The sequence below is a fragment of the Polypterus senegalus genome, chromosome 4 (genome assembly GCF_016835505.1).
Source record: "Polypterus senegalus isolate Bchr_013 chromosome 4, ASM1683550v1, whole genome shotgun sequence".
In the NCBI taxonomy this organism is placed as follows: domain Eukaryota; kingdom Metazoa; phylum Chordata; class Cladistia; order Polypteriformes; family Polypteridae; genus Polypterus; species Polypterus senegalus.
Genome location: NC_053157.1, coordinates 167,799,627 through 167,827,597, shown reverse-complemented (window position 1 = coordinate 167,827,597; position 27,971 = coordinate 167,799,627). Strand labels below are relative to the sequence as shown.

The following is a 27,971-nucleotide window of genomic DNA, read 5'->3' as shown; positions in this document are numbered from 1 at the left end:
AGAGGTTGCACAGGTAGTCCAACTTCTCCAGGATGGCACATCAATATGTGTCATTGCCAGAAGGTTTGCTGTGTCTCCCTGCACAGTCTCAAGGGCATGGAGGAGATTCTAGGAGACAAGCAGTTACTCTAGGAGAGCTGGAGAGGGCCATAGAAGGTCCATAACCCATCAGCAGGACCAGTATCTGCTCCTTTGGGCAAGGAGGAACAGGATGAGCACTGCCAGAGCCCTACAAAATGACCTCCTGCAGGCCACTGGTGTGAATGTCTCTGACCAAACAACCAGAAAGACTTCATGAGGGTGACCCAAGTGCCCCATGTCCTCTAATGGGCCCTGAGCTCATTGCCCAGCAGCATGCAGCTCGATTGGCATTCGCCATAGAATACCAGAATTGGCAGATGCACCACTGGTGCCCTGTGCTTTACAGATGAGAGCAGGTTCACCCTGAGCACGTGACAGAAGTGAAAGGGTCTGGAGAAGCCATGGAGAACATTATGCTGCCTGTAACATCATTCAGCATGAGCAGTTTGGTGGTGGGTTAATGATTGTCTGGGGAGGCATATCCATAGAGGGTCACACAGACCGCTACAGGCTTGACAAAGGCACCTTGGCTGCCATTAGGTATCAGGATTAAATCCTTGGACCCATTGTCAGACCCTATGCTGGTACAGTGGCTCCTGGTGCACGACAATTCCTGGCCTCATGTGGTGAGAGTATGCAGGCAGTTCCTGGAGGATGAAGGAATTGATACCATTGACTGGCCACCACACTTTCCTGACCTAAATCCAATAGAACACCTCTGGGACATTATGTTTTGGTCCATCCAATGCCACCAGGTTGCACCTCAGACTGTCCAGGAGCTCAGTGATGCCCTGGTCCAGGTCTGGGAGGAGATCCCCCACAACACCATCTGTCATCTCATTAGAAGCATGTACCGATGTTGTCAGGCATGTATACAAGAACACAGGGGCCATACGAAGTGCTGCGTACAATTTTGAGTTGCTGCAATTAAATGTTGGCAAAATGGACTAGCCTGCCACATAATTTTTTCACTCTGATTTTTGGGCGTCTTTGAATTCAGGGCTCTGTAGGTTGATCATTTTCATTTCCATAAAACGATGTGGCATCCTTTCGTTCCTAACACATTACCCAGTCTATATCAGTGTAGATATCCAGGAGGATTTCTTTTTCCCATTGAGATCTGATGTGTTTTCAAAGTGTTCCTTTAATTTTTTTGAGCAGCTTTTATATATATATATATATAGATATATATATATATCGAGATAGATATGACAACAACACTCATATCAATGACAAAATAATTACATTAACAATCATCTTACGTTATTTTTAAAATGTTTCCTTTTCTTTTTCATAACTTCTTTAACACACTACTTCTCCACTGCGAAGCGCGGGTATTCTGCTAGTACTGAAATAAACAGAAGAATCAAAACTGAACAAAAAACATAAGAAAAGCATTTAAACCCCCAAGCTGGCTGAAACATAACAGTAAAGGTAATATTTGTATCTATTTGTGAACTTTGTCACAGTGCTCTGAGCCTGTACTCAGTGAAGAGCGCTATGTTACAACTATTTATAGATATATTTTTTTGCATGCAATTTTTTTACATTTGCATCAAAAGGTAAGTGACTAGTAACTAAAATAAACTGATTTGAACTGAATTACTGTTTGACCCCCAGCAAGTCACTTACCTTATGGTGCAACTGTAAAAAAACTATATCTATAAATAGTTGTAACATTTCCTTTACTTGTGGCTTGCATGGATAAAGGCTCAATATATAAAAATAATAATAATAACAACAACTAGGAAAAAACAATGCAAACAAGTGTAGAATATACGGTTGCCACCCAAATATGTTGGGATTCAAACCTTGGGTTCTGGAGGTTAAGGTATTAATATTATAAACTCTTAAATCTCTCTATGCCTTGCATTCTACTTTGTGCTGATTTTCCCATACACTTGATGTTCATTCCATTTTCCATAGATAAAAAGCACACATTTCCTGAACTTTATCAAATGAAAACACTTTGAAGCATCAAAGTCCTGTATTCATGCTGATAATCTGATCTTTCGGCAACCTTTTCAAAATGGAAAAAAAATAACTTCCTCCTCTTTAAAAATCAACCCTCGTTGATTATTCCTAATTACATCAGATACCTTTGAACACAAATAGGAGGTCCCAGTCTTGTTTTCCTCAAAGTGAAATTTACTGTAAGCTGGCATATTTTCCTTTCAAGGTTCTAAGCCTTAAGTTTGACCCTACTGATTATTTACACCTAATTTGATTTTATGAAGAAATTGTCCAGTACATGGTTTAGATATTTCTTTCCTCATCAGAATGCTCCCCAAGAATTTATAATGCGTCAGAATTATTTTTCAATTTTCCTCTCAATGTAATGGATTGCTTCATCAATATTTTTGTGCCACATATCATAACAGTAATTTAAACTTTTATGAATTGGCAACTAAAAAAATCCTAGTTTTTTTGTGCTGTGATAGAAGGCATTTTTTTATTAACTTCTGATTTCATCATTAACTTGAATCCTGACTCAGACACCCTTTGGCGATGATGTCGCTTTAAACCCTAACTTGCAGACCAGTTTCAGAATCACTTCTAAGGTGTGGAGTAGCCCTACATTTGCCACAGCAGCACCAAGCTACTGCTTTCTACCAGCCCTTCTTGCTCCTTCACTCCAAAGGCTTCTACTGCCCCTGAAGGACCTGGTCTCCTAGGTAACCTCTTAGCTGTCCATTCGCTGATAGGAACAGCATATTCCTATGCATTTCCACTTGGAGCTACTGCCCTGGAGAAGAAGACGAACTAGCCACTTTGCAGACTTCACTGTATTCAAACTGGAAGAGGAGGCCACATGGTCACATGGTACCATCTGTCACCTGGGAGTTATTGTGGCCTTTTGTTCATTTGGAAATGTTGTGCTTTTCTTTTTTTTGTTTTGTGTTTCCCCATTCTGCTTTGTAGTTTCACATTTAAGATTCATTTGATTTAATGTTTTGTATTTGTTTAGTGACTTTTTTCCCATTTGTTAATTGTAATCAGACCCTTGCTTAGGGATATGCTCTCAGAAACTGTAATTGAGTCATTATATAGCATCTGATGTTATGCAAAGGGGTCACAACATGGTACAAGGGTTTAAGGCTTCCAAAGAGACCAACAAAAATAGGCCAAATCCTTTACTAGCCCACCTAAATATGGCCCTACCCCAGGCAGCCAGCCAGTTATATTTCAGCCAGGGTTTCTCTCTTTGCTGGGGTTCAGATCCATGTGTTATGCCCTTTTTGTTCATCGTTGAGCTGTTTATTTATGTTAGTGTTGCTTTTATTAATTGTCTGCTGTATTTTCGTAGCCAGTATTATGTTGAATGTGTTTTTGGGTGGTCCCCAAGAGGCTGAGCTACCTGCCCATCACCGCCAGGAACTGCCCTCTGCTCAGTATAACCTGAGGGTCCCTCACAGTTTCTGGTGGTTCCTTTTAAATTTGCTGTGGAGTTGGTGTGTTGTGCTTGTGCGATTTACTGGATTTTTGAGTTCATGCTTTGCTTTTGACTTTGTATCTGTATTCTGTATTGGGACTGTGTTTGTTTTGGATTGCCTTACTGTTTTGGGCAACTACTTTTTGCCTCTTGCGCTACAGAGCTTCTGTTGTGTGACTGACCATTCTAAGAAAACAAACCTATTTATTTTATAAGTACTCTTTGTTTGCTCTTATTCAACCATGAATTCAGGGGTGTATATCCTTCTAGTGGGTATTTTGGGAAGTGTTTTTGGAGGATTTAGGCAGGGTTTATACTTCACGCGACATGACGCATGCTGCAGTGGACGCTCCTATGCAAGCATTGTAGTGTTTATACTTGCGCTTGCACTTTACGGAAATCTGGAGTAATCCAGCTGGTGGCAGTGCGAGATATTATCACGGTGAGAACAGGTTTGGCTTCTCTGTGTTGTGAATTGCCTGGAACAGCCATTAAATTCCGATGACACCTTACAGCAATATCTCTGATAATGATGTTTAATGATTAAATCCATCAATCCAGGGATGTGTCCATTCCAGCAAGCATTGGGCACGAGGCAGAAACAATGCCTGGACGGGGCCTCAGCTCATTGCAGGGTGAATATAAGCGCACACATACACTAGCGTCATTTTAGTGGCACCAGATCCCCAAATCTGCATATATTTGGAAGGAAACTGGAGCACAGTGTGGAATCCAAGCAGGGAATACCAGCAACATGACTCCCTGCGAGACAGCAGTGCTACCGCTCTGCCACTGTGTCACCCCCATGTGTGTAATTGTTAACAGTATTGATTATTTAAACAAAATTAATGATTTATCTGTAAAATGTAACATACATACTTTAATGCATTTCATCATGAAAGTGATATCTTTTATAAATCTAAAGATTCTAAATTTTCAGAGTGTTGGAATATACGTTTAATGTGTTCTGTGTGGTGATCTATTACATTTTACAGATAAATCGTCAATTTCGCTTAAGTAATGAATACTGTTAATAACTACACACATGGGGGTGACATGGTGGCAGAGCGGTAGCTCTGCTGTCTTGCAGGGACTCACGTCGCTGGTATTCCCTGCCTGGAGTTTGCATGTTTTCCTTCTGGGTTTCCACAATGTGCTCCAGTTTCCTTCCAAAGATATGAAGATTTGGTGACACTAAAATGATGCTAGTGTATGTGAGTGCTTGTATTCACCTTGCGATGAGCTGATACCCATTCAGGGATTGTTTCAGCCTCGTGCCCAATGCTTGCTGGAATGGACAAATACCTGGATTGAAGGATTTAATCAATAATATCCTTTTCAGAGATATTGCGGTAAGGTGTCATTGGAATTTAATGTCTGTTCCAGGCAATTCACAACACAGGGAAGCCGAACCTGTTCTCACCGTGATGATATCTCGCACTGCCACCTGGTGGATTCCTCCAGATTTCTGTAAAGTACATGCACAAGTATAAACAGTAAAATGCTTGCGTAGCAAGTATAAACCCAGCCTTAGAAGTGTTTAGTGCTTAGGACCTTGGGACACAGCCCCCCAAACAGCAGGCAAAGGCTTAAAATGAGACCTTGCCTTTTAAAGTCAAAAGCATACTTTTCGTGTCCCAAAATGCCTTTCAAAGAATAGGATCTGCCAAGCCTCTGTCTTGATAAGATAACACAAACAAATAATCTTTATAAATGAAGAATTGATTAAATAATCAAAAAAGAAGGAAAAACTAGAAAAAAAACAAAAATGGAAGGCTTTTTTTTTTTTTTAAAGTCAAACCATAGCAACCAAGTCCAATCTGTTATCTAGAAATCAGTAATTGTAAAATCAGAAGCAATAATTTATAAGCCAGAAAATTCAAATACAATAGTGTGCACACTCTAAATGTCAGTGTGCTAGGATCTGTGATTTTTATAAATTGAACACACATTTTTTACACTTGGTTTTGGCTTAGCCCCCTTCTAATTCTCCCTCTTCTAGTTTTTTTATATTTATTTAGTTATTTCTTTATAGTTTTTTTTTACTTTCACTTCCTTTTCCTTTTGTATGCTGATATCGTATTTCTTTTGTATTTTGTTTTCCTCTTTTTATATTTTTACTCCATTATGCTTTGCCTTGTTTGTATTTAGTTATTACCCATTTTTGTTTTTAGTTTTAATAATACCCTGCCTTTAATTTTATTTTGTTGATTAAATAAATTCTTTGATTAATTTTCCAGAGTTGTCAAAGTTTTTCTAGCCAGCTTCTTTCCTTTGTGTATTTTGTGACATTAATTATAACAGTGTGCCCCTCTTTTACTCTTAGAGGGGCAGATATTAAATGTCTGCAAGACTGTGGATTCCTTGTGCTTTGCCCTTGCATTCTGTGCAAATATTCCATACTTTCATTCAGCGTTCAGCTCTTTTCTGTTTGAGCCCCAGCCTATTCCCAGACCTATAAAGAAACCCAGGACACACACACACACACACACACACCCGGGGTGTACTGCTCCTTTGCCACTCCTGAACATCCACCAGGACCTTGTGTGATGCCATTGTGTCTTCTTTAGAAAACTGGAAGCTTTCTGTAGGACTTCCTTCTTCCCTGTGTTTACTTGATGGAGTCTTTACCCCCGGCCTCAAGCCAACTATTCATCGCCTCACAGGGACTTATGTTTGTCTTTCTAGACCTCTATCTGCAACCAGGTGCATATGGTTAAATATTTATTAATTTACTTATTTTTAAAACACTTTTTGTAATGTAGGACTGCCAGGGCTGCAGTTTTCTCCAGCAATGCTATATATGAGACATAAAGTGACTCTGGATTGAAACTTTCACAGTTACTCATACAAGACCAGTTCTGAGATGCTGGTTAACTCAACCAGGATATTTTTAAGATGTGTGTGAAAGAGGAAAGCCCAAGAGCTATAAGGAGAACATGTGGACTGTGCAGACAGGTCCAGGTTGAGATTCTAAAATATATACAGTATGATTTTGATGAAATTCCTGTTTCCTCTGACTTGAACATTAGACTGGTTTATGCTGGTTTATCATTCACCTATGGACAGTAAGAGGCATTGTTGAAATGGATGAGCTCTTGCTGTTGTTTTATTGGCTAAACATTGTATATTTAGGTTTTTACTGTTCATACTATTTTCATCATTTAATTAATCTCATTTGATTTTACTTTGCTAAGTCCTATTTTATGTTACTACCACTAAATTACTGTGTAGTGTCACTCCATCATTTTTGTATAATAAACTCATCCATGTATGCATGTGTTCCTCTGCAGAGGATAATGGCGTTTTATATGTACAGTAGAGATATCAAAAGAACCAATACTTTCAGTACCTGTCAATACTAATGTTTCAAAAACAGCGGTAGTAGCTTTTTTCCAGCATCGGTAGTATTGAATGCATATGTGATTTTAAGTAGGCAAATTGCTCGAGAAGGCAAAGTAATGCTCGAGAAAATGCAAATAAGAGCTAATGATGGCTCATAATGATGATAATATGCAGAAGTAATTTCTAGAAATACTTTGTCCCCAGAACAGGAGAATTTCAGTATGTGACTGTGGGAATCTTGTTTTTTATTATTTAAAAAAAACAAACACACACACACACAGAGGCGTTTGTTATTACCACTTTTATGACATTACAGTTAGTTCATAAATAGCTTCATGCATGCTTTGTGAATGCAATGATGTGACTGATCAGATGTAATGTTGAGGAAACAGAAACACAATGAGGCCAATACAGACCATAAAAAGGAACAGACAGAGGCTTCACTTCATTCTCTGATTACTTCAGACACGTCCATAGGAGTGTGTTTAAGCATCCATTTATTTTCTAACCGGTTTGTACAATTTGTAATTGTAAGGGAAACATCACCATGCATCCATCCATCATCCAACCCACTATATCCTAACTAACTACAGGGTCACAGGGGTCTGCTGGAGCCAATCCCAGCCAACACAGGCAAGGCAAGGCAGGAAACAAACCCTGGGCGCGCACACACACACACAAACACACACCAAGCACACACTAGGGACAATTTAGAATCGCCAATGCACCTAACCTGCATGTCTTTGGACTGTGAGAGGAAACCGGAGCACCCGGAGGAAACCCATGCAGACACGGGGAGAACATGCAAACTCCACGCAGGGAGGACAGGGTCAGCAGGTGGGTGGCAACTTTTAACTGTAATACCTGATTGACAGATAATGGTACATGCTTGGGAGATAAAATATACAGCACATGCACTTAGGATGATAAAGACAGATTAATAATATCTATCTCCAATTACTATTATTAAATTATTTTTGTTAGGTAATTCACAAAAAGGATTTCTATACACCATGGAATACTTCACAAGAAATGTAGTGTCTCACTTTACACTAAAGGGAACTGATGTGAAAATTATTTACATAAATAATTACTTGGTAAATCTCCATGAAGGATAACAAAACAAAGCTAAGACTGCTAATACTTGTTTTTCATTTAAAAAAAAAAGCCTGATCATTCCCTCACCACCACATATACGTATCTGTTGCATATTACTTTGCAGCAGGCTTTTCGCGTTCACTTTTCGATGAGTCTGGTTATCATTATTTGCTTCAAGAGAAAGGCATTTATGAAGCAGGACATAGAACACATTGACAGTGGCACCAGCGCTTAAATAAGCTACCTTGGCAAAATAATTCAAAAAGGGCACAAGTATTACATTAAGTGAGGCATATAGTGAGTGAGATCAAGTAGTCTAAATATTACTCCATTATTTCTGATTGCACACCAGTTGCTTGCCATGAGGAGTGAACGACTCTCATTGTAAGAATTGTCACACTGGACGAAGTACACAGAATTAAAGAGCACTTAATGGGATTCCTTCCAGTAACAGAGATAACAGGAGAAATTGTGTCTTTACAAGAGCAGCCAATGCAGTCCAGCAAAGCACACCAGTCCTACTCACTTAATTAAAGTAATATCAAGTCCAGGTTTGAAAGTCCATAAGGGTCTACTGTCTGCCACTACTTGGTAGCTTATTCCAAGAGTCTATGGTTCTCGGTATGAAGAAAAACTTCCTAATGTTTGTGCAAAATGCATCCTTAACAAGTATCCAACTGTGCCCATGTGTTCTTGCTGAATTAATTTTAAATTAACAGTCTCTATCTACTGTACTAATTTCCTTCGTAATTTTAAACACTTAAATCATGTCTTTTCTTAATCTCCTTTTGCTTAAACTGAAAAAGCTCATCTCCCACCCGGGGGAGTAAATGCGAACATTAATTTTATTTTAATTTTTTTCATTTTATTACTATTTAATTTAATATTGTTTCTTTGTATCAGTATACTGCTGCTGGATTATGTGAATTTCCCCTTGGGATTAATAAAGTATCTATCTATCTATCTATCTATCTATCTATCTATCTATCTATCTATCTATCTATCTATCTATCTATCTTTTAATCTTTCTTCACAACTCATCTGTTGTAGTCATGGAATCAGCCTAGTCGCTCTTTCCTGGACTTTTTCTAGCTCTGCTATGTCTGTTATGTAGCCTGGAGATCATTACTGTACACAGTACTCCAGATGAGGCCTCACCAGTGCATTATAAAGGTTGAGCATAACCTCCTTTAACTTGTACTCTGCACGTCATGCTATATAACCTAACAGTCTGCTAGCCTTCTTAATAGCTAATCACTTCTCTTGCCAAAAGCTAATGGTTTCTTTTGCCATGAACAGATTTTAGAAACTAAATATTCCTTTTGATGACTGCAGATGGCAATCATATGACAATGGTGCCATCATAAAGGGAAAGCACAAAGGTGTGCATGCCATGCTGCTGTAAAAAAAATCTGAGATTTCTTTGTACCATGTGCTGTGCACACCCTAAATTAAGTGTTAGCAGATACAGCCAGTAGCTCAAGAGTTGCCATTGCCTTGTTTGGACATTAACTAAACCTTTATAACTTCTTTTTTAGCTGCACAACAAAGGTGGACTGTATTGATGAAACATGTAGTTGGGGCCTCACAGCAAAATCTTGCCTAGGGCCCCAAAATGATTAGAGTCTGCCATGCCTTTACTTACAGTAGACAGAAGAAGCTGGCTGGTGTGCTCTGCAAGTTAAACTTTTTTTGTAGAAGAAAAAAAAGAAAAAGGAAAGTAATTTAGGAGGATATATAGTGAAGAGCAGTGAGGACTGCAAAAAATAAAGAAAATTGTAAAGAAAATAGAGTTTAAAGAAATCCCTTACAGTCCCTGTAAGTGATGTGATGGCCCTGAGGAGGCTACAGGAGAGAAAAACGAGGGCTGCAAATGTAAAAAACAAATTGCAAGAAAAGATTGAAACATCTGTGAAGAAAGACATTTTGTTATTTTGCACTTTTTCTCATTGATGATAAAAATATGTGTTTGATTTTCTAGGAGAGATATACTTGTGTTTGAGTTTGCAAGATGTGGACAACTTTCTCATTGTGTGTTTTTCTCATGAATAGTTGAATTTGATTTCTGTGATGACATTTTAAATAAATCATGAAAACTGTCCTTAAGTTAAAAAAAAAATTAAAGTTTATTTTTATTTACCATATTGCCCATCCCTGCCTTAACCATTTGGGCAAGCAGCATGGCGCTGTATACTGTAGCTGTTTAATATTCGACAACTATTGATCTGAATTCTTTGTCTTTTTAATAGGCAGAGTATGAAGTGGCACAAGATGAGAAGCGCAAAGACTGTGGTTTAAATGTTTTAGACTCCTTCTTTAATAATGGGGTGAGTAAGCTATTTATTTTAATGTGCATTTTGCTTTCCTGTTTTTTATTTTTATGACTTAATATAACATTCTAAAAGCCTCTTATTCCAGTTCAGAGTCACAGGGAGACGGATCCAATACAGACAGCATTGTGTTCTAAGCAGGAATCAAGGCTAGATGGAATATCAGTGCATATCAGGGCCCCCTCATGAGACTAGTTTAAAATCTCCAATTAGCACAAAACATACAACTTTAATATGTAGGATAAAGCTTAGAGATTTAGGGGGGAAAGTGGAATATCTGGAGACATACCCTTGGGAAAATGTACAAACTGCACACAAACAGTGATCAGGTCCAGGATGCAAAAACGAGAGGGTAGATTTAGGAAGGATTCCTAACTACTGCACCACTGTGCTGCACTTTTTAATGATTTAATGTAGACTAAAAGCAGTATTTAAACATTACCACATAAGGATAAAGGAAGTTTTTTTTTTGTTTTGAGGGTAAAATTTGGGTAGTATGGTGACACAGAGGTTTGAGGTTCAGAAGATTGACCTTGAATCATAAGCCTAATCATTGTCTGTATGGAGTTTACATATTCACCCCATATCTGTGTGGGTTGCATCCTACGTTTAAAACTAGCACAATGTATTATGAATACACACTGGGTGGTCACTGGAGATGAGAGGCAGCAGCACGTACCCCTGCACCAGCATACTGCTCTATATGGTCCTTTCAGATTGGTTTAGATAAACCCTTCATATTTGCTTAATTCCTTTTCAGAGGTCTGAGGAGAAAAAAAGTTTCAAACCTGTAAAAACATTTTAAGTCATATCACACATCACCCCATTTAAGTTATAACACTGAGAATGGTTTGATTGTCTATGTGGGAGGAGCACATGCAATTAAAACAACATAAAAACTCAATCAAGTCAAATGGGGCTTTAAGTTGGGAAGAAGGCAGAAAAACTCCTTAATTCAAACATTTGCACTTACTTCTCTTTGAGAGAGGAGAGGTTAGGAGCATGCGCTGATACAGTGCATTGCTGTACCCACCACATGACAAATCAACTCAGGATCCCAGATTAGGACCCGAGTGCAGCCATGAAACAGGTGACACCTCAGCACTACACTAATTCAGAGGGAATGGAACAGTGTGAGCTTTTTTTATGGTGGTTAGAGTGCCAATTCTGTCACCGACCCCCAGGTTCTTCCCTGCAGGTTGGCGGGCCTACATGCAGGGCTGGATGAAGATTAATGTCATACCCAGGATGGAGCAATTGCAGGTTAAGGGCTAATGAAGTAGAGTCACTTTTGACTCGGGCAACCTCCCGATTACCAGTACAGATCCCTACCTCAGAGCCGCCACTCCGCCCATCCTTTTCTTTGGTTAGCTTAAAATTTGGACACTCTTCTATAAAAACTTTACTTTTTTATTTTTCATCAGTCTTCTTCTTTAGATCTTAAAAAAAAACTGCCTAGATGGAAATCTTTACTGCCACCTAGTTCATATTAGCTTTTTGAAACTTGAACAATGTAGATTATTTCCTGACCATTTCCATTTATTCTATTTGGAAGGGTGCAAAACACCGCATCATGCATTCAGATTCAGATCTCTTCCAAATCTCCTACGGCAGGCAGCACAGTGGCACAGTGGTAGCGCTGCTGCCTCACAGTTGGGAGAGCAGGGATTGTGTTTGCATGTTCTCCCTGTGTATGTGTGGGCTTCTTCCCTCTGTCTATAGACATGCAGATTAGGTGAATTGCTGAGGAGAAATTGGCCTTAGTGTGTTGTTTGTCCTCCCTGCACTGAACTTGTGTCCTGTCCAGGGTGTGTTTTTGCTTTGTGCTTTGTGCTAAATGGGGTAGACTCCAGTCCCGCCGAGACCCTAGTCTGGATTAGAAGATGATACGCCAATTTCCACTGACTAACAGACTCCTCTCTTAATTAAGATTGCAAGGTCTTTTTTTTAATTTTCTTACTTTTACTTGACTTGAGTTCTGCCAGAAGTGCAGATTCTTTATTAATGAATATCCATGCGATTTCAATAGGGAAGGTAAATGATCCAAAAATATAACATGTTTTCTGTATTCACTTGAAATAAATGCATTGTTTGCTATTACTCATCAAATGTAAATGGATTTTGCACAGTAGCTGTAAAATCTCTTCTCTGGAACTGGAAAATGAATATTTGCAGTTTTTTTCTCCAAAACTCATGGCTGGCACCTATAACCTTAAACTGTATAAGTCCGATAGAAGATGGGTGCATGAATGGCATCGTTTATAGTTCATGCTACTTAAAAACAAGGCATTTGTATTATAAATGGAAAGTTGAAATGATGTGAGAAAAAGTAAATACGCAGGTGGAAAAACTACAGGTTGCCACAGCGATTGCCAGATTTATAGGGTCTGCTCTTGATTTACAATGATGTGCTTTGTGTGATTGTGCCATGTCTATTAATCTGTGCAGCTAGCCAGCTATACAGTAAATAAAGTTTACAAAGAGTCTCTATCTTATTGAAGCAATATTTTTGTTTATAACATAATTCATTCTTTAAATGCAATTTGTATTGAAACTAATAACGTTTCACTGAAATGGATAAACCCTGTTGTGAAAAGTTTGCAGTACATATTGAAACAAATACATGATATACAAAAACACACCTCCTCCAGTCGATGGATGTTTAAATGTGCAGTTCAGTTTGAAAGTAAGCAGGTTGTAATTAAATAAATGCAATTTTCAGGTATTTTAAATAAGTTAACTCCTGCCTTGCTCTTGATTTTGCTGAAATATCTATTTTTTCCTTGTTCTACCTGAATCAGATTTCGTGGGTTTGTTAATGGAATGATAAAAATGAAATACAAGTCTGCTTATTTTACGGAATCCATCTGTGAAGAATAAATTGCACTTTTTTATTTCTGCACATATATTTACTTTAGGCTAATGATGAACATTTTCTTTTGACTTAAGAGGAGAGACAGAGAGGGACATGCAATTGCTGAGTTGTCTGGGCAGCAATGGCAGCACAGAGTAATGTCAGTTCAGAGTGTCACAATGCTTTTTCAGAAACCTTAACATCACAATCTGCTCAGTTTTACAGCTTTAACTTAACTCCCAATGTATGTAAAATTCAGTAACAACACAATTGTACTAGTCAGTTTGATAAAAGCTTGTTAAATACTGTATGTATGTTTCAGAGGAGTAGGCTTTTCATATAGTGTAAGCATATATTAGTCAATTAATGCTCTAAGTTGCGCCTCATGCACCAGTTCCTGAGTATGTCTGCACACCAATATCTTCTACTGCTTCATTAAGAAATATTGAGATTTCCAGAATTTTAAATAGGGGTAAAGTTTACAAAAAAAAAATATCTTTCGACATATTTCCTTGTAAATAAGTAAGCTCTTAAACTCTTAGACAAAGATCTCAAAAAAGAATACAAAAGGCCAACAGGACAAGTCATCATCAGAGTATAAAGCAAAACCTCAGGAACAACGTGCTGTGACCAGGCAGGTGGAATTATTCCACCTTAATACCAGGCATCACATACTATATATCCAAGCTGAGTCATGCACCTTGTCGTTCACTGTGTTATTAAATGTCTAAGAAACTTATTCAGTGTCTTTTGTCCAGTGTGTCGAGTTTGGCATTAGTGCCAGTGGTTTACAGTTGTCTCCATTTGCAGATAATCAGTTATTAGGGCTTCACTCACTTTGAAACAGGAGCCAGTTCTTATTTACATTTTTATTACATGCATCAGTTCCTATAATGAAAAAATGAAATTTGTTCATTTAAAATCAATGGTTTATAAAAGTATGTGGTAGATTTGAATAAACAAGAATTTCATACTAAACATATAACTTTTAGATAACTAAAGTAGGTGCTCATAAACATTCAAACCACATTTTTGTATTTCATGAGGCAGTATGCCGATTCTAATTTTAGTTTGGTATGTCTTCTATATGGTTAGCACTGAAGTTAGCCCAATGCCTCACATATGGGCCTATGAATGTAGATTTCATTGCTGGCCCAGTCAAGGTCATTGTAGAGTTTGGAACTTCTCTCTACATTTGGATGTCTAACTTTATTTCACTCTTCTGCCCAAACTTGAACCCAACTTTGACTACTATTATGCTTTCTTCATTTGTCCTCTTTTCTAATTTTAGTCGGCAGCCCACTTACCGGAAATACCTCAGGAAGCAGTTCAAGAATGCAGAGAGAAACTGGAGCAGAGTCCATGTAAAGAGCTCTTCAAAGAATGCACTCGGTATGTACTGCTTTTGATTAGCATATATCAAGTATGCTGGGAAATAGAGGCCTTGCATTGAGGGCGCAGAGATTAAACAGCTGCTAAATGGTGGCATACCCAGTGTTGTTTGTGAACACATTTGGAGAGAGCCAAATTTACGGGGGCCGGTGAGGGGGAGGGCCAGTTTGTCTTGTTTTGAAAGCCAGAGAATGTCTCTCAAAGGTCAAATTTGATTATCTACCATAGACTGTGACATGACAACTTTGTGGTGAAGGCTTACTTTTGCATATGTAGACTGTGATAAAACAAAGACCCGTCAACTGTAGAAGGTGGTTATGAGAGTGACTTTTAAGCTAGGCCTCCCACAAGTTTCAGACACGCTTTGTTCTGAGATAATTTCAAAGGTTTACTGTTGAATGACTTACCTTCTGCCCAAACAAATGGATGACAGGATCTGAAATCAAAGAAGAGGGGAAAAAACAGCAGAAGGTGTAAGTAAGACAAGAAACTGGTCAGCCTGCCCAGTGGTGCAAAAACAATGTGTATATCTTTTTTGAGGCTACCTAACAAACTACGTGAAGCAGCTAAGTACATACTTAGTATGATTTACAATATGCTTCCTTTTGATTATGTGTTATTATCTGTACAGGTAACAAACAGTACATGATTATTTCTTTAGATTTATTATGGATATTATCAATCGACATCTAGATGCCAGGATACCAGTGCTCATCTTTAAAATAGTTTATCTGAGTTTCTTTTTTTAGGAAAGTTAGGTATGCTTTCTGTAAGGAGGAGCTCTATTTCCTCCCATTGTGGAAGTCCATCTGTGTGTGTGTGTGTGTCAGCCTTTCTTTCAGGAAATTACAGCATTTCAGAAATGAGGGTTATGTTGTGATAGTACTGACTTCACTTATGTCTTAGGCCAGTCTTCCCTGTATAGCTTACCAAGCGTGGTGTAAGGCAGGGGTGTCAAACTCCAGGCCTGCAGGTTTTCATTCTAATCCTTTTTTCTAATCATTGTCCAGTTTTCACTGCTAATTAATTTATTTTCCCTTCATTTTAATAGCCCTGTTTTTAAGGATTCAGTCCTTTGCATGGATTCTTTTCTTCATTAAATGATAGCCAAACAGAAATGAGACGTGAAACGAGCCAACGGATGACCAGTCAAATTGGGGCTTCAAACTCCAACCAGTTTCTTAATGAGAAGCCAATTCTTGCTGTTAATTAAACTCGCCATTTAATTCCATGGCTTGTTGCTGCTCTCATTCTGCCACAGCAGACATTTCTAAAACTGTTGATTTTTCTGTGTTTTCAGGCTTAACAGGCTAATGTCTTCCTTTTCCTTTGCACTTGATTACAATTATTTTGCCTTTCTTTACTGTATGCCTCTACTGTGGCACTACGGTGAAGCTTCATGCGACTGAATTTACTGAGCAGTTTGGTTGTACAGGGCCATATCATGGATCAGTTTCACATTCCGCGTCAACAACTGATGATCAGTTCACATCGCCATCACTCTCACTTGATATAACCAGTCGTTCAGTTTCAAATCATTCCAAAACTATCTTTATGGCTTCTTGTTTGCCACTGTGTTCATGAATATGTACTCTAAGTAACCTCAGAGTTTCCGTAAATTGACAGTAATGACATGATTATTTCAATGGAATACTGCCCCGGGCTTAACACTGTAAAGTGTTTTATTACTCAAAACGCAGAGCATGACTCGGGTTTAACCATATTTGCATAGAATTCCAGGTTCGAATCACACTTGGGGGTTACACCAAGAAGATTAAATAGGTTCGGTAAATGGATGCTTATAATAATTTTGGTTAGTGTGACTGAAAAAGAAGACCTCAATCACTTCAGAAAAGGAGGATTTCTCATGTTGTTAAGCTTTCAGGAAACACACTGGCATTAAATGATGGCATATAATGCTGAAGATAAATCTCTTTGTACAAAATGGGTGTAGTAACAATGGTTTCTTCAAATGATGATGTCACTACTTAAACTCTGACACTAGCATGGTGCTTGCCATGGTTTTGCTAGAGCTTTACCGCTGCTCCACCCTTTCCTCCCTTTTGTTTTCTTTGCTTTTAATTTTGTAATTATATATATTTCAGTTATTTGAGAGCCAAAGGGGATGGGACTGCCATTTGACTCATTTTCAGGTGCTGCCACAAATCATAGCACACCTACCTGAGGGCAAATAAAACAGAGTTTTTCTGCAGCCTTGCGCTCCTTTTCAGGTGTCAAGCTTCTTTAACCCTTTGAATCCTGCCCTCCCTGGTGTTTTGGCACTATAACCATAGCCTCCCCAGCAGTTTTCAACTATTTTGTAAACCAGATATGTTAATGATGATAAGCCACAATGATATAATAACAGATTGATACTATAGAACAAGCTACTTCACCTTCATTCTCACAATTTTCCTAATTTTCTATCATCCATGATAAGGACCTTATGCCAAAAGTGCACTTTTGAGTAATATGCTTCAAAACACTTTTTAATGCTAGAAGCAATGCACAAGAACATTCACATGATTTTCACTGTCTTACAAGCTGTTTACCACACATTTCCCTTTCCCCTCTGGGCACCCGAACTCCAGGGACAGAGGCAGGTGAGGAGTTTGACTCGGGCGGTACGCCTGTCACACCATAATGCAGATGTCCTAAGGCAGGAAAGATTTCTTCAGATTTATCCTTTCTTAGTATTATTAACCTTTGTTTACTTTGTTTAAATTCAGTGCTCTGCTTCTTCTATCGCAGTATTTAGTTTCTTTCTGGTTTTTCCTTATGTTTACTTTCAGGAGATTTTAGGAATCATTTTAAATGTATTAGCTCACTTATTTCTGGATTTCTTGTACTGTTTTCTTTTTTTTTATTATATTTTCCCGTTTTGCTTCTGGTTATATAATTTTCTGCTAGTCAATCATTATTTATTTTGTAGCTCATTTTAGGTGTGATTAATTGGACAATTTCTCTGTTTTCGGGTTTTTATACTTTCCCCTTCTCAACCTCATCTGGGGTTGTTTTGTACCCTGCTGTCAATGGTGCTGTATTAGACTTCAGATATGGGAGACCCTGAAATTGGATAAAACCATTTCAGCCAATGTGTGAATGCATTTATGAATCCATAGACAAATTGAAGCTGCCTGTGGTAATATTTTCATTTTTGTTTTGTGTATTTTTTAAGCTCTTTTTAAAATGTATTACAATCCCAAAACATTCTGTGTTGTTTGTTGGATGGGTGCTGCCATCTTGTGGCTGTCTCTGCAATGCCGGTGCATCCATATTGTTTACTTTTGCCATTCACGTGACATATTGTGTCATCAGTCATCCTCCACCCACCCCTTATAAGGTGGAGGTATATTGTAATCAACCTCCAAACTTTTGGATGCACTTGAAAAAATACAACCATTTGTGTAGTTAGGGGAGAATAAAACGAGTTGATGTGAGGAACTTTTCGCTACATTTCTTTTGACTTCAAGTTTGGCTTTGACAGTCGAGTCTGACAGTTTTTCTTGGTTCTCTGACGTAAACCTGTGTTTTGACAAATGTTTCTACTTGTTTCTTTTGGCATTTTCCATCTCCAGATCATTTTTTCCTTTCCTGTTACCTCTGGGCACTTTCACTCTCCAACTAAGTGTCTATAGTCCATAGAAAATTTAAGCACTTTGTTACTCTAAGTATGTGTACAGTAGTGTATTGTTTTCCAGTACAACTGCTTTCACACCACACCAGCCATGGGCACATGACTTTAATTTCTGACTTGCCACCTTCAGATAGTTTCATTAACATACTAGTAGTAACAGACTGCTTCTCAAAAGTTGCGCTTTTTTGTAGATTAAATAATGAAAAAATGAACCACTTCTGAAAGAAAGGTTTTAGGATTTTGAGCTTTGCTCCGTTCTAGCCTCTGACTTTGATGTGTATCATTCTGAGCTACTTCTGACTATGCTTTTGTCTTGACCTTGAAAATGTGTCTGCAACTCTTCTACTCAGCATCCACTCAGTAATAAATATAACAATTTAGTGCAGTGGTTATTAAACTTTTTTTCTCGCAACCAAATTTTGTTGACCTGCAAATGACGCACAGCATCATCCAGGGGATCCAGATGTACTCATTGTACTCAAATGTGGCAATTGGTGCCACGGTCCACCTGCCAAGTTGTTTGCCTGCCTATGGTAAAGTCATCCCTGATGGAGGATCGCAGGAATCATGGGAAAGAGGGGTCCTTTCATCGGATTGGCTGGCCCAGCACTGTTTTAGCCATGGAATGGCCAAATGGGGTAGGCAGCTTGATGAGCTCTATGAAAATATCCAAATCTTGTTATGTGATATCATCTTCTATTAAATTCTGCTCCGTACTTTTTATTTTATTTTTATGCTGTATTGAGGATTTGTTCTGTTCTGTGTATTGTGTTGTATTGACCCCCTCTTTTTTGACACCCACTGCACGCCCAACCTACCTGGAAAGGGGTCTCTCTTTGAACTGCCTTTCCCAAGGTTTCTTCCACTTCCAGTTTTTTTTGGGAGTTTTTCCTTGACTTCTTAGAGAGTCAAGCCTGGGGGGCTGTCAAGAGACAGGGTCTGTTAAAGCACATTGCAGCACTTCCTGTGTGATTTTGGGCTATACAAAAATAAACTGTATTGTATTGTATTCATTCCCCTTGTTCAACTGCTGCTGATCATGATCTGCCTCCCTTGGAGAATCGTTGCCAATCTTCATCCCATTGTCCCTTTGGACATCACCAACGTCGTCATCCAAAGTATTCCATAAGCAATCTGCGACCCTTTCTCATTCTGTACTATTGCAATTCAATTGGCTCACCGTGAGCCAAGTTCAGACATCATGCAACCCATAGTTTAGGAAACACAGAGACTAGGTTTGTGTGTGTGTGTATGTGTGTTTTAAGTGCTTTATGTCGGCTTCTCAGGAAGAAAGAAAACAGATGTTCATGCTACATCATAAAACTCTCAGTTTCCATCACAGATCTGCTTGATCATGATAGTATAGATTTCTGTTCTCTAGTTCTTTGTCTCTATTTTGCTGAAAGGAATAGTCATCCACTTTCTAATCTTAGTATGGGTGTGAGCACCCAAAGTAAGCTATGGTTTGTCTAAACATTATAGCTTCCATGTATCTCAACATTTACAGTGATGTGAATACATTTTTTACACAGAGAATGTTCGCTTCTTGTTTAGAAAGTTTCTTAATATTCCTCTGTGATAAAATGGATAGTGTTCAACTATAGGAGACCTGCTGTGAGTTTCAGGACTGTGGACCTCATTCACTCACAAAATTCTAAATAAACCCTGTTACCACTGGTTGAGTGGAGGAGCTTCTCCTGTAGCTAAATGGACCATACCTCACATCAGAAAATCTGCATGAATTTTTAAAATTATTTTAGTGTTTTCAAGCGGCCTATGGGCCGTAGTGAATGAATTCTCTCAGGTCACAGTGACCTATGTCCTTAGTGTTTACAGTTATGATTCAGTAATGTTGCCAGTTTGGCACAGAGTAGTGTTTATGGAAAACACTTTCTTCCTCTCTGGAACAGCCAGAGTAATTGAGACATGGAGAATTTCCTTGTGGTTTGTTTCTGTGCCTCGATGACGTGGGCAGCCTTCTTCCTGCACAGCCAGTTCTGAGAAGGCTTGATATTCTTTGGAGAATATGTGCTTCTTACAGGACATTCCCTCCTTCGTATACATACAATGCCCTTCAGTTCATTTTGTGCTCATTAGATTTTTTTTTTTGCATTCTTTCATTACAAATTTGATTAGTGTTGGCTGGTTCTAACATCTCTGTGCTTTTGAGTCAATCCATTTTAGCCTTCTTTTTTAGCATCCTGCAATATTCTAAAATAACATTTTCATGTTTTTGATTATGATAAAGACTAATGTAGTGTTTATTCTTGGACATTCTGAAGTGTACTTCAGTTTTAAAGGTGCCTATCCCCATTGATATGTATCAGACTAAATGAGATTTTTTATTATGTATTGCACAAGATTATATGAAATTATTATTGACCAAAAGGTCAATAGTAAAATGAACGTTAAAATTGTAGCCAATTAGAATTCTGCTTTATATGTTAGTCAGTATCCTATTTGTTATATTAAGGTGTGAGGCTCATTTACAAGAAAAATATATATAAGTTTGGATAAGAATGCCATACTGGTATATACAGTATATTGACTTCTAAAACCCACCGTTGCCACTGAAATATCTGTGCACCCCTCTAACACACAGTCTCTGTTAAACTCGGACGCACTCTTTCATTAACAGACTGCATTCCCATCTTACATAGGCTGCAATCACATATAGATAGGGTGATTAAAAGAAGAGGCAGGCATAGGGTTTTCAAGATTATCGAATTAACTTCTCATACTTAAGGATGTATTTATAAATATATTTACATAAACTTTACAAAGGTTTATATGTTCTTTGGTCTTAAATCAGACACATGCTCTCAGGCACTGTCATTTTTTATAACTTATATGTGATGAACTGCGGTGGGCTGGCGCCCTGCCCTGGTTTTATTTCCTGCCTTGCGCCTTGTGTTGGCTGGGATTGGCCCTGTAGCTAGGATATAGCGGGTTGGGTAATGGATGGATGGATGGATATGTGATAAAGTCATTACTTAACAGTAAAATGATATTATATATGTCATAACACTCAGTATTGGGAATTATAAAATGCTAGTGAAATGTATAAACAAAACAATAAAATGAATGCAAGAAAAAATCCAGACAGAGTACCCTGGTTTTGAACCTCTTGCCTTGCCCAGTTTTCCTCCAGCAATCCCAGAGATGTGCAGGTTAGGTTGGTCCCGTGCCACTGTATGCGTGTGTGTGTGTGTGTGTGTGTGTGAGCAGGCCCACTGAAAGACTGCTGCCCTGTCTAGACTTCGCCTGTGCCTTGCACCCATGATCCCCAGGGTGGAGCCACCTGAAGTTAGATTAAGCAGAGATTAGTAACATTTTTTTCAGAAAGTACCTGGGCACATAATTTTTATGATAAGGTAGGTCTTTCAAAGAGCTGGAACATCTGACTCTGAAAATATATGTTTGAAATATCATCATACTTTTTAATTTATAAACTTATTAGTCTTTATAGAGCTCACTCTGGAATTGTATTCCAATAATCAAGTTAATAATCCTGGGCTACCCAGTCTGCCAGACTCATTATTATGGTATAGGAGCACCTTGTGTAGTGATATTAAATGTTGCCAAAAATCCAGAGTATCAATGGGCAGACTACAACATGCACAATATAAAAGATTTACAATCAGCAGGGAGAGGAGAGAGGGTGCACAAGGAATAACATAAAGTTCAAAACCAAACAGGAGAGATTTCCTGTCTCAGTGGTATTATTAGACTTGTAGCACCAATGCACTGTTACCTTTTCTTTCTAAAACATTTCCCTCTTTCAGTGTCTTGTCCCACTACCCACTTGCCCAAAGATAATTTCCTGTATAGATTCATAAAGTCATCTGTCCATCTTGTCTTTTTACCTCCTGGCAGCATCTAAGTAAATTTTGCTGCTGATCCTCGGATGTGTTCAGACCACATTCCTGTTATCTGGTTGCCCTGCCTGTGTTGTGCCATTGTTTTGTTTTAATAGTTATATCCTATAAGCAAGCCCTCATTATACTTCTTGTAGTCCAGTGCATACTTTCAATAAAAACATTTTTGGCTTTCTATATTACATTCAGAAACTTTCCAGCTGTGTACTTCATATCCAGTTTAAATATGATTCTTTCTGGCTGTTATTTTTGTTTTGTGTGTGTGTGTGTACTTATTGTCCGTTTTTCCACATACTTCTTCAAAAAAGAACACTACATTTTGAAAACACTTACAGTATTGTATGTTTATGTAAATGAGCCAACCCCTTTTTTTAAATATGAAGAAACCACTGATGTATTTAGCCATCTATAAAATTCAGATCCTAACAAAGTGCTGCAAAGATGAAAGTGTGGAGAGGTTAATGAAATACAAAAGAGGTAGTATAATGATTTGGACCAGCATGGTCACCTCCTGAACTGTCTCACTTTGTCTATATTTGTAATGGTGTTAATGGTTTGCAGTTAATGACTTTGAAGGTGTACAGTAACATTTTGCCTGCCTGTCAACAGGAAAATTCCTTTAGACCCATCGGCTGTCACTTTACCTTGCAGCAACAAAATGACCGAGAATGCAATTTCAAGTCAACCAAGGAGTTAATCAGAAGAAAAGAGTGAGAAGCTCTTCCACAACAAGCAGTATATGAAAATGTACCAAAGACTTGGGAAATCATCAAAAAAGAACAAAAAACAACTAACTATGGTGATATATCAGTGGCTCACAGACGTTTTACTCTTGTTCTCTTTATTATACTCTAATTTACATAAGTTCAAGCATTGTACTGATGTCCCATTCACAGCTGGTCCCTGCCTTGTACGTGATGCTGCTAGAATAGGCCTAATATAACATTCCCAGACCTGTTTAATACAATTTAGGGTTGTGGGAGGGAGGAACCAAAATGTGTAGAAATTCTTTAAAATGCTCCACTTTATCTTTATCTTCAACTTTTTCTCCCAGTACTAGGTTAGAGAAAAGGATATTAAGACTATAAAGCAAAAATCCCAACTTTTACTGCACTGCTAATATCAGTCTGCTTGTTGCAGGTGCTTTATACTGTACTTACTCATACAGATGCCTTCATGGATGTCATTCTTCTTTTGAGTGCCCACTAATGACTAATGTTAGTGTTAACATTAATCAGGAGAAGGTCAGCTTATGACTGAATATATTCATCATGTTTGTGAATGTCCAGGTTTCCGTGTTGCTCTGTTGCTTAACACATTGGTCACTAACTGTTGGCTTCAGTTTATCGTTTGTGGAACAGGATACACTGTAATGCACATTTCACGTTTATTTGTTTCGAATTGTGAATCAGTCACCTTGTAGCTCATGAACGCAAGGAAGCACATTGCTATTTTCTGGTACTCAAAAACCTCAGCTTCCACTACAGAAAGTCTTTTTGCTAATTTGGCACTGAGCAGTTTCATAGTGACTGTCACAGATAGCCTGCCTTCTGACATCACTGGAGAAAAAAAAAACTTGAGGTGGGAGGCCTAGCTGAAGTATCTATCGCAAGAATGAAGGCGGAAACAATTCTGGCTTTAGATCTGAGAGATCACAGAAATGAAGCAGTTCTAAATAAAATCCCTTAGCCAAATAATACTGAGTGCAGCTAGGCAAGCAGGGAGAAAGACCTAAAAATAATAAGGAATAGTAAGGGGAAAAAAAGAAACTCACCAGTCCACAGCATTTTTTTGTAATGTGTTTCTTCTGCTTAAGAGAAAGGAGCAGAGAAGCCTCCTCATAGTTGCCGGCAAACAGGTACACACACAGACATTATTCCAAAAATGGTATTTTCGGACTCAAGGAGGTCTAAAACATCGAGATTTTGTCTCAAAATGGAATTTTTGGAGGATTCCAATACTTTCCCTATACTTCGTATACAAGAAAATCAGGGAGGTCTAAAACATCGAGATTCATAAAAATCTCATCATCTAATCTTTGGACGATTGCAATACTTTCCCTATACTTCATATAAGAGAAAGTAAAAAGTGTATGTGTGCTTCTTCCACTTTGTGAAAAAGACACCAGCAGTGTGATTCTCCTGTTTAAAAGAAGCACAGAATCTTGTAACAGAAAGAACAATTACATATTGCGGCGAGTGGCTGGGGCTGTTGCCTAGCCGGGACGCCCAGGAGGATCGGAGGAGGGCTTTTGCCTCCTCCAGACCACGAGGGGGCGACCGCCCTGGTTGCTTTGGGGACCACAGGTACAGAGCTTTGAAGCTCAACCCTGTAGGGGCCCGTGGTCACCGCCAGGGGGCGCCCCAATGCCTACCGAGCCCTGGACCGGGTGTGGCGGAAGTGCTGGGGGGAGGAGGATTGGGGACACCCGGAGTGCTTCCGGGTACGCAGTTGCCACTTCCGCCACACTGGGAAGTGCTTGTGGAAGATTGCTGGGAAGCACCTGGAGCACATCGGGGTGACTATAAAAGGGGCCACCTCCCTTCATGTAAGGGCTGGAGTCGGGTGGAAGAAAGACGAAGTCTTGGAGGTGAGAAGTGGAGGCGGCCAGAAGAGAAAGGCAGTGTGAGAAAGGCCTGAACTTTGGGGTGAAGTGGGTTGTGTGCACTTTATTAGTTGTAAATAAACGTGTGGTGGTGCTTTGCAGCATGTCTACCTGTCTGTGTCCGGGGCTCGTTCTACAGTATGTAGAAAATTGTTTCTTCAGTTATTTCCTGGCCTCACACTGCCCAACAAACACCTGATGCATGGTAGTCAGCATTGCTACCACTGGTGTGGCGTGCAGTTCAAATAATGCAGTGTGTTTAGTCTGCGTATTTCCAGGTTATGGTGGCTTGTTCTTTTTCACCTTAAAGCTACTTAGCTCAAAACCTGAGGTGCTGCCATTACAGTGTAGGCAGTTCATAGCTAATAAATTTGGGGTTGCAAGGCTTTACTTAGTGTTTAAATCTGCATCGCTGTATTTTGTCAGATGATGATGATGATGTATGTCAGTGGGCATCACAGCGATTTGAAGCAAATCAAGACCGACCAGCACTAGCATCCCATTGTTTGATTCATTTTTTGTGACATAAAATGTGCACGAACCTGTATGTTTTGGTAGTAATTAGTATAAGAGGGATATATATTATTAGTTAGGTACGTTAATGGTTACATTAGAGAGATCAGCACATATATAGGTAAATTCTAGTATGGCCCCACTAGAATTTTCATGATACTAATGCCACTGAACAAATGTAAAAGAGAAACAAAAACTGATAATGGCAGGAGAAAAAAAACAAACAAAGAAATAGCTGTGTTTGTGAGATTTCCCATCTCCTTTACTTTGACACTTTTTAGCATTAGAGTGCATTGTTTTGATAATATCATCAGTCTCAATGGTCACCTCCTTTGATCCACTTTGGTTGTACGTTTTCTACCACCGAACTTCAGGACCTGCTCTTAACTAGACTAAATTACTACACGTGTGTGCTTGTAGACTACGGTAAATAATCACTGTAGGGCTAAGCTTACCAGAAAGGTTCCAGTCTGTGTAAGCAAAATGTGTAAGCTATTGAAATTCAGTCTCTTGGCTCTGCTGCTGAAAAGTGGTTGGAGAAAGAAGGTTTAACTTCATGGTTCCTACTTTCTGGATTTTTATCTCGCAATGACTTTAGCAAGCCTAAAGGGCAACTTTTTTTCTGATTTTCATTTTAAGACTTGTCACTATACCTAATAAGCTGACTGACTGTACTCTTCAGCCTAAGTGCTGGCATAGTCGGTCTGCTCACACCTCTGTTATTGTAGGCTTATCCTAGTGTTTACTGGATATCCCTGTGCTTAAACATGTGTTTAAATTACTGGGTTTTTAAGTTAGTGATGTTTTGCTTTAAATGATTTTCTTTTGTGCTTATATATAGTATTTTCTATTAGTAGGCTCTGTGAAAAGCATTGCACAATTAAGAACTTGAGTTCTGTCTTGTGTTCATGAAAGTTTAATCAGGCACCTGCTTAATGACTAGAATTGTACAGTATATATGAGAGAAATTACATTTTTATATATATCCCTCTTCTCAATGGAATACTTCAGAACCCTGAAATGTCCATGTTCATTTTGTTTAACACGTCATGTTAGATTGAGCTATTAAACATGAGTTTTCATTAAAAGTTCTCATACCTTTGCTGAGATGCTCCTTGTAATCATTCATTATAGTAGAACTGCCTAATAGACACGTTTTTATATAATATAGAATAACCTTATCAAACCTCAACCTTGCTGAACATTTTGGCACCATATTGTTTAAAAAATGAGAAGCCACTGAAAGTTGAAAAAACAACAACAACATTTATTTATATAGCACATTTTCATACAAACAATGTAGCTCAAAGTGCTTTACAGGATGAAGAAAGAGAAAAAAAGACAAAGTAAGAATTAAAATCATAGAATTAACATAGAATAAAAGTAAGGTCCGATGGCCAGGGAAGACAGAGAAAACAAAATAAACTCCAGGCTGCTGGAGAAAAAATAAAATCTGCAAGGGTTCCAGGCCACGAGACCACCCATCCCACTCTAGGCATTCTACCTAACATAAATGATCTCAATCAGTCTTTATTGTATTTAGGGTTCACATAGAAGAACTTGTTGTTGACGATCATGTGGACTTCTGGCCTTTAATCCATCAATGTAGGGACATCACGATGCTTTGATCAGGTGGACCACAGAAAACCAGAAAAAAAACAGAAGAGAAAGTAGGGGTTAGTACAGATTTTGGAGCCACCATGAATAGTAATAATGAATAATTGAAAATACAGAGCATCAGGATTAAACTAAAATGAAGTTATGGGAAAGCCGTGTTAAAGTAATGTGTTTTTAGCAGTTTTTTAAAGTGCTCCACTGTATCAGCCTGGTCAATTCCAATTGGCAGGCTATTCCAGATTTTAGTTGCATAACAGCAGAAGGCCGCCTCACCACTTCTTTTAAGTTTTGCTCTTGGAATTCTAAGCAGACACTCATTTGAAGATCTAAGGTTACGATTTGGAATATAAGATGTCAGACACTCTGATATATAAGATGGAGTGCGATTATTTAAGGCTTTGTAAACCATAAGCAGTATTTTAAAGTCAATTGTGAAAGACACAGGTAATCAGTGTAGTGACATCAAAACTGGAAAAATGTGTTCGGATTTTCTTTTCCTAGTTAGGATTCTAGCAGCTGCATTCTGCACTAGTTGCAAACGATTTATATCTTTTTGGGTAGTCCAGAGAGGAGTGCATTACAGTAATCTAGACGACTGAAAACAAAAGTGTGAACTAATTTCTCAGCATCTTTCAATCGTATAAGAGGTCTAACTTTTGCTATATTTCTTAAGTGAAAAAATGCTGTCCTAGTAATCTGATTAATATGTAATTTAAAATTCAGGTCAGAGTCAATAATTACCCCTAAATTCTTTACCTCCGTCTTGACTTTTAATCCTAATGCATCAAGTTTATTTCTAATAACCTCATTATATCCATTATTGCCAATCACTAAAATTTCAGTTTCCTCTTTATTTAGCTTGAGAAAATTACTACTCATCTACTAAGAAACACAAGTAAGACATTGTGTCAGTGATACAAGAGAGTCGGGGTCATCAGGTGCTATTGGCAAATACAGCTGTGTGTCATCAGCATAGCTGCGGTAGTTCACGTTATGTCTTGAGATAATCTGACCTAACGGAAGCATGTAAATCGAAAAGAGCAGCGGACCCAGGATTGAGCCTTGTGGAACACTATATAGGATATCATGTGTCTTTGAAGTATAATTACCACAACTAACAAGGAATTTTCTACCTGCCAGGTAGGATTCAAACCAATTTAAGACACTGGCTGAGAGGCCGACCCACTG

General features: G+C 38.5%; 1 protein-coding gene across 3 annotated transcripts in view; it reads left to right on the top strand.

Moving 5' to 3' along the window:
• Positions 1–27,971, top strand: part of grk4 (G protein-coupled receptor kinase 4) — a 278,224-nt gene that overhangs the window by 180,006 nt on the left and 70,247 nt on the right. For all 3 annotated transcript variants that reach the window (XM_039751644.1, XM_039751645.1, XM_039751646.1), the window contains 2 exons: positions 10,207–10,284; positions 14,433–14,533. In XM_039751644.1, the coding sequence (XP_039607578.1) occupies positions 10,207–10,284; positions 14,433–14,533 (179 nt within the window). The remainder of the gene's footprint in view (positions 1–10,206; positions 10,285–14,432; positions 14,534–27,971) is intronic.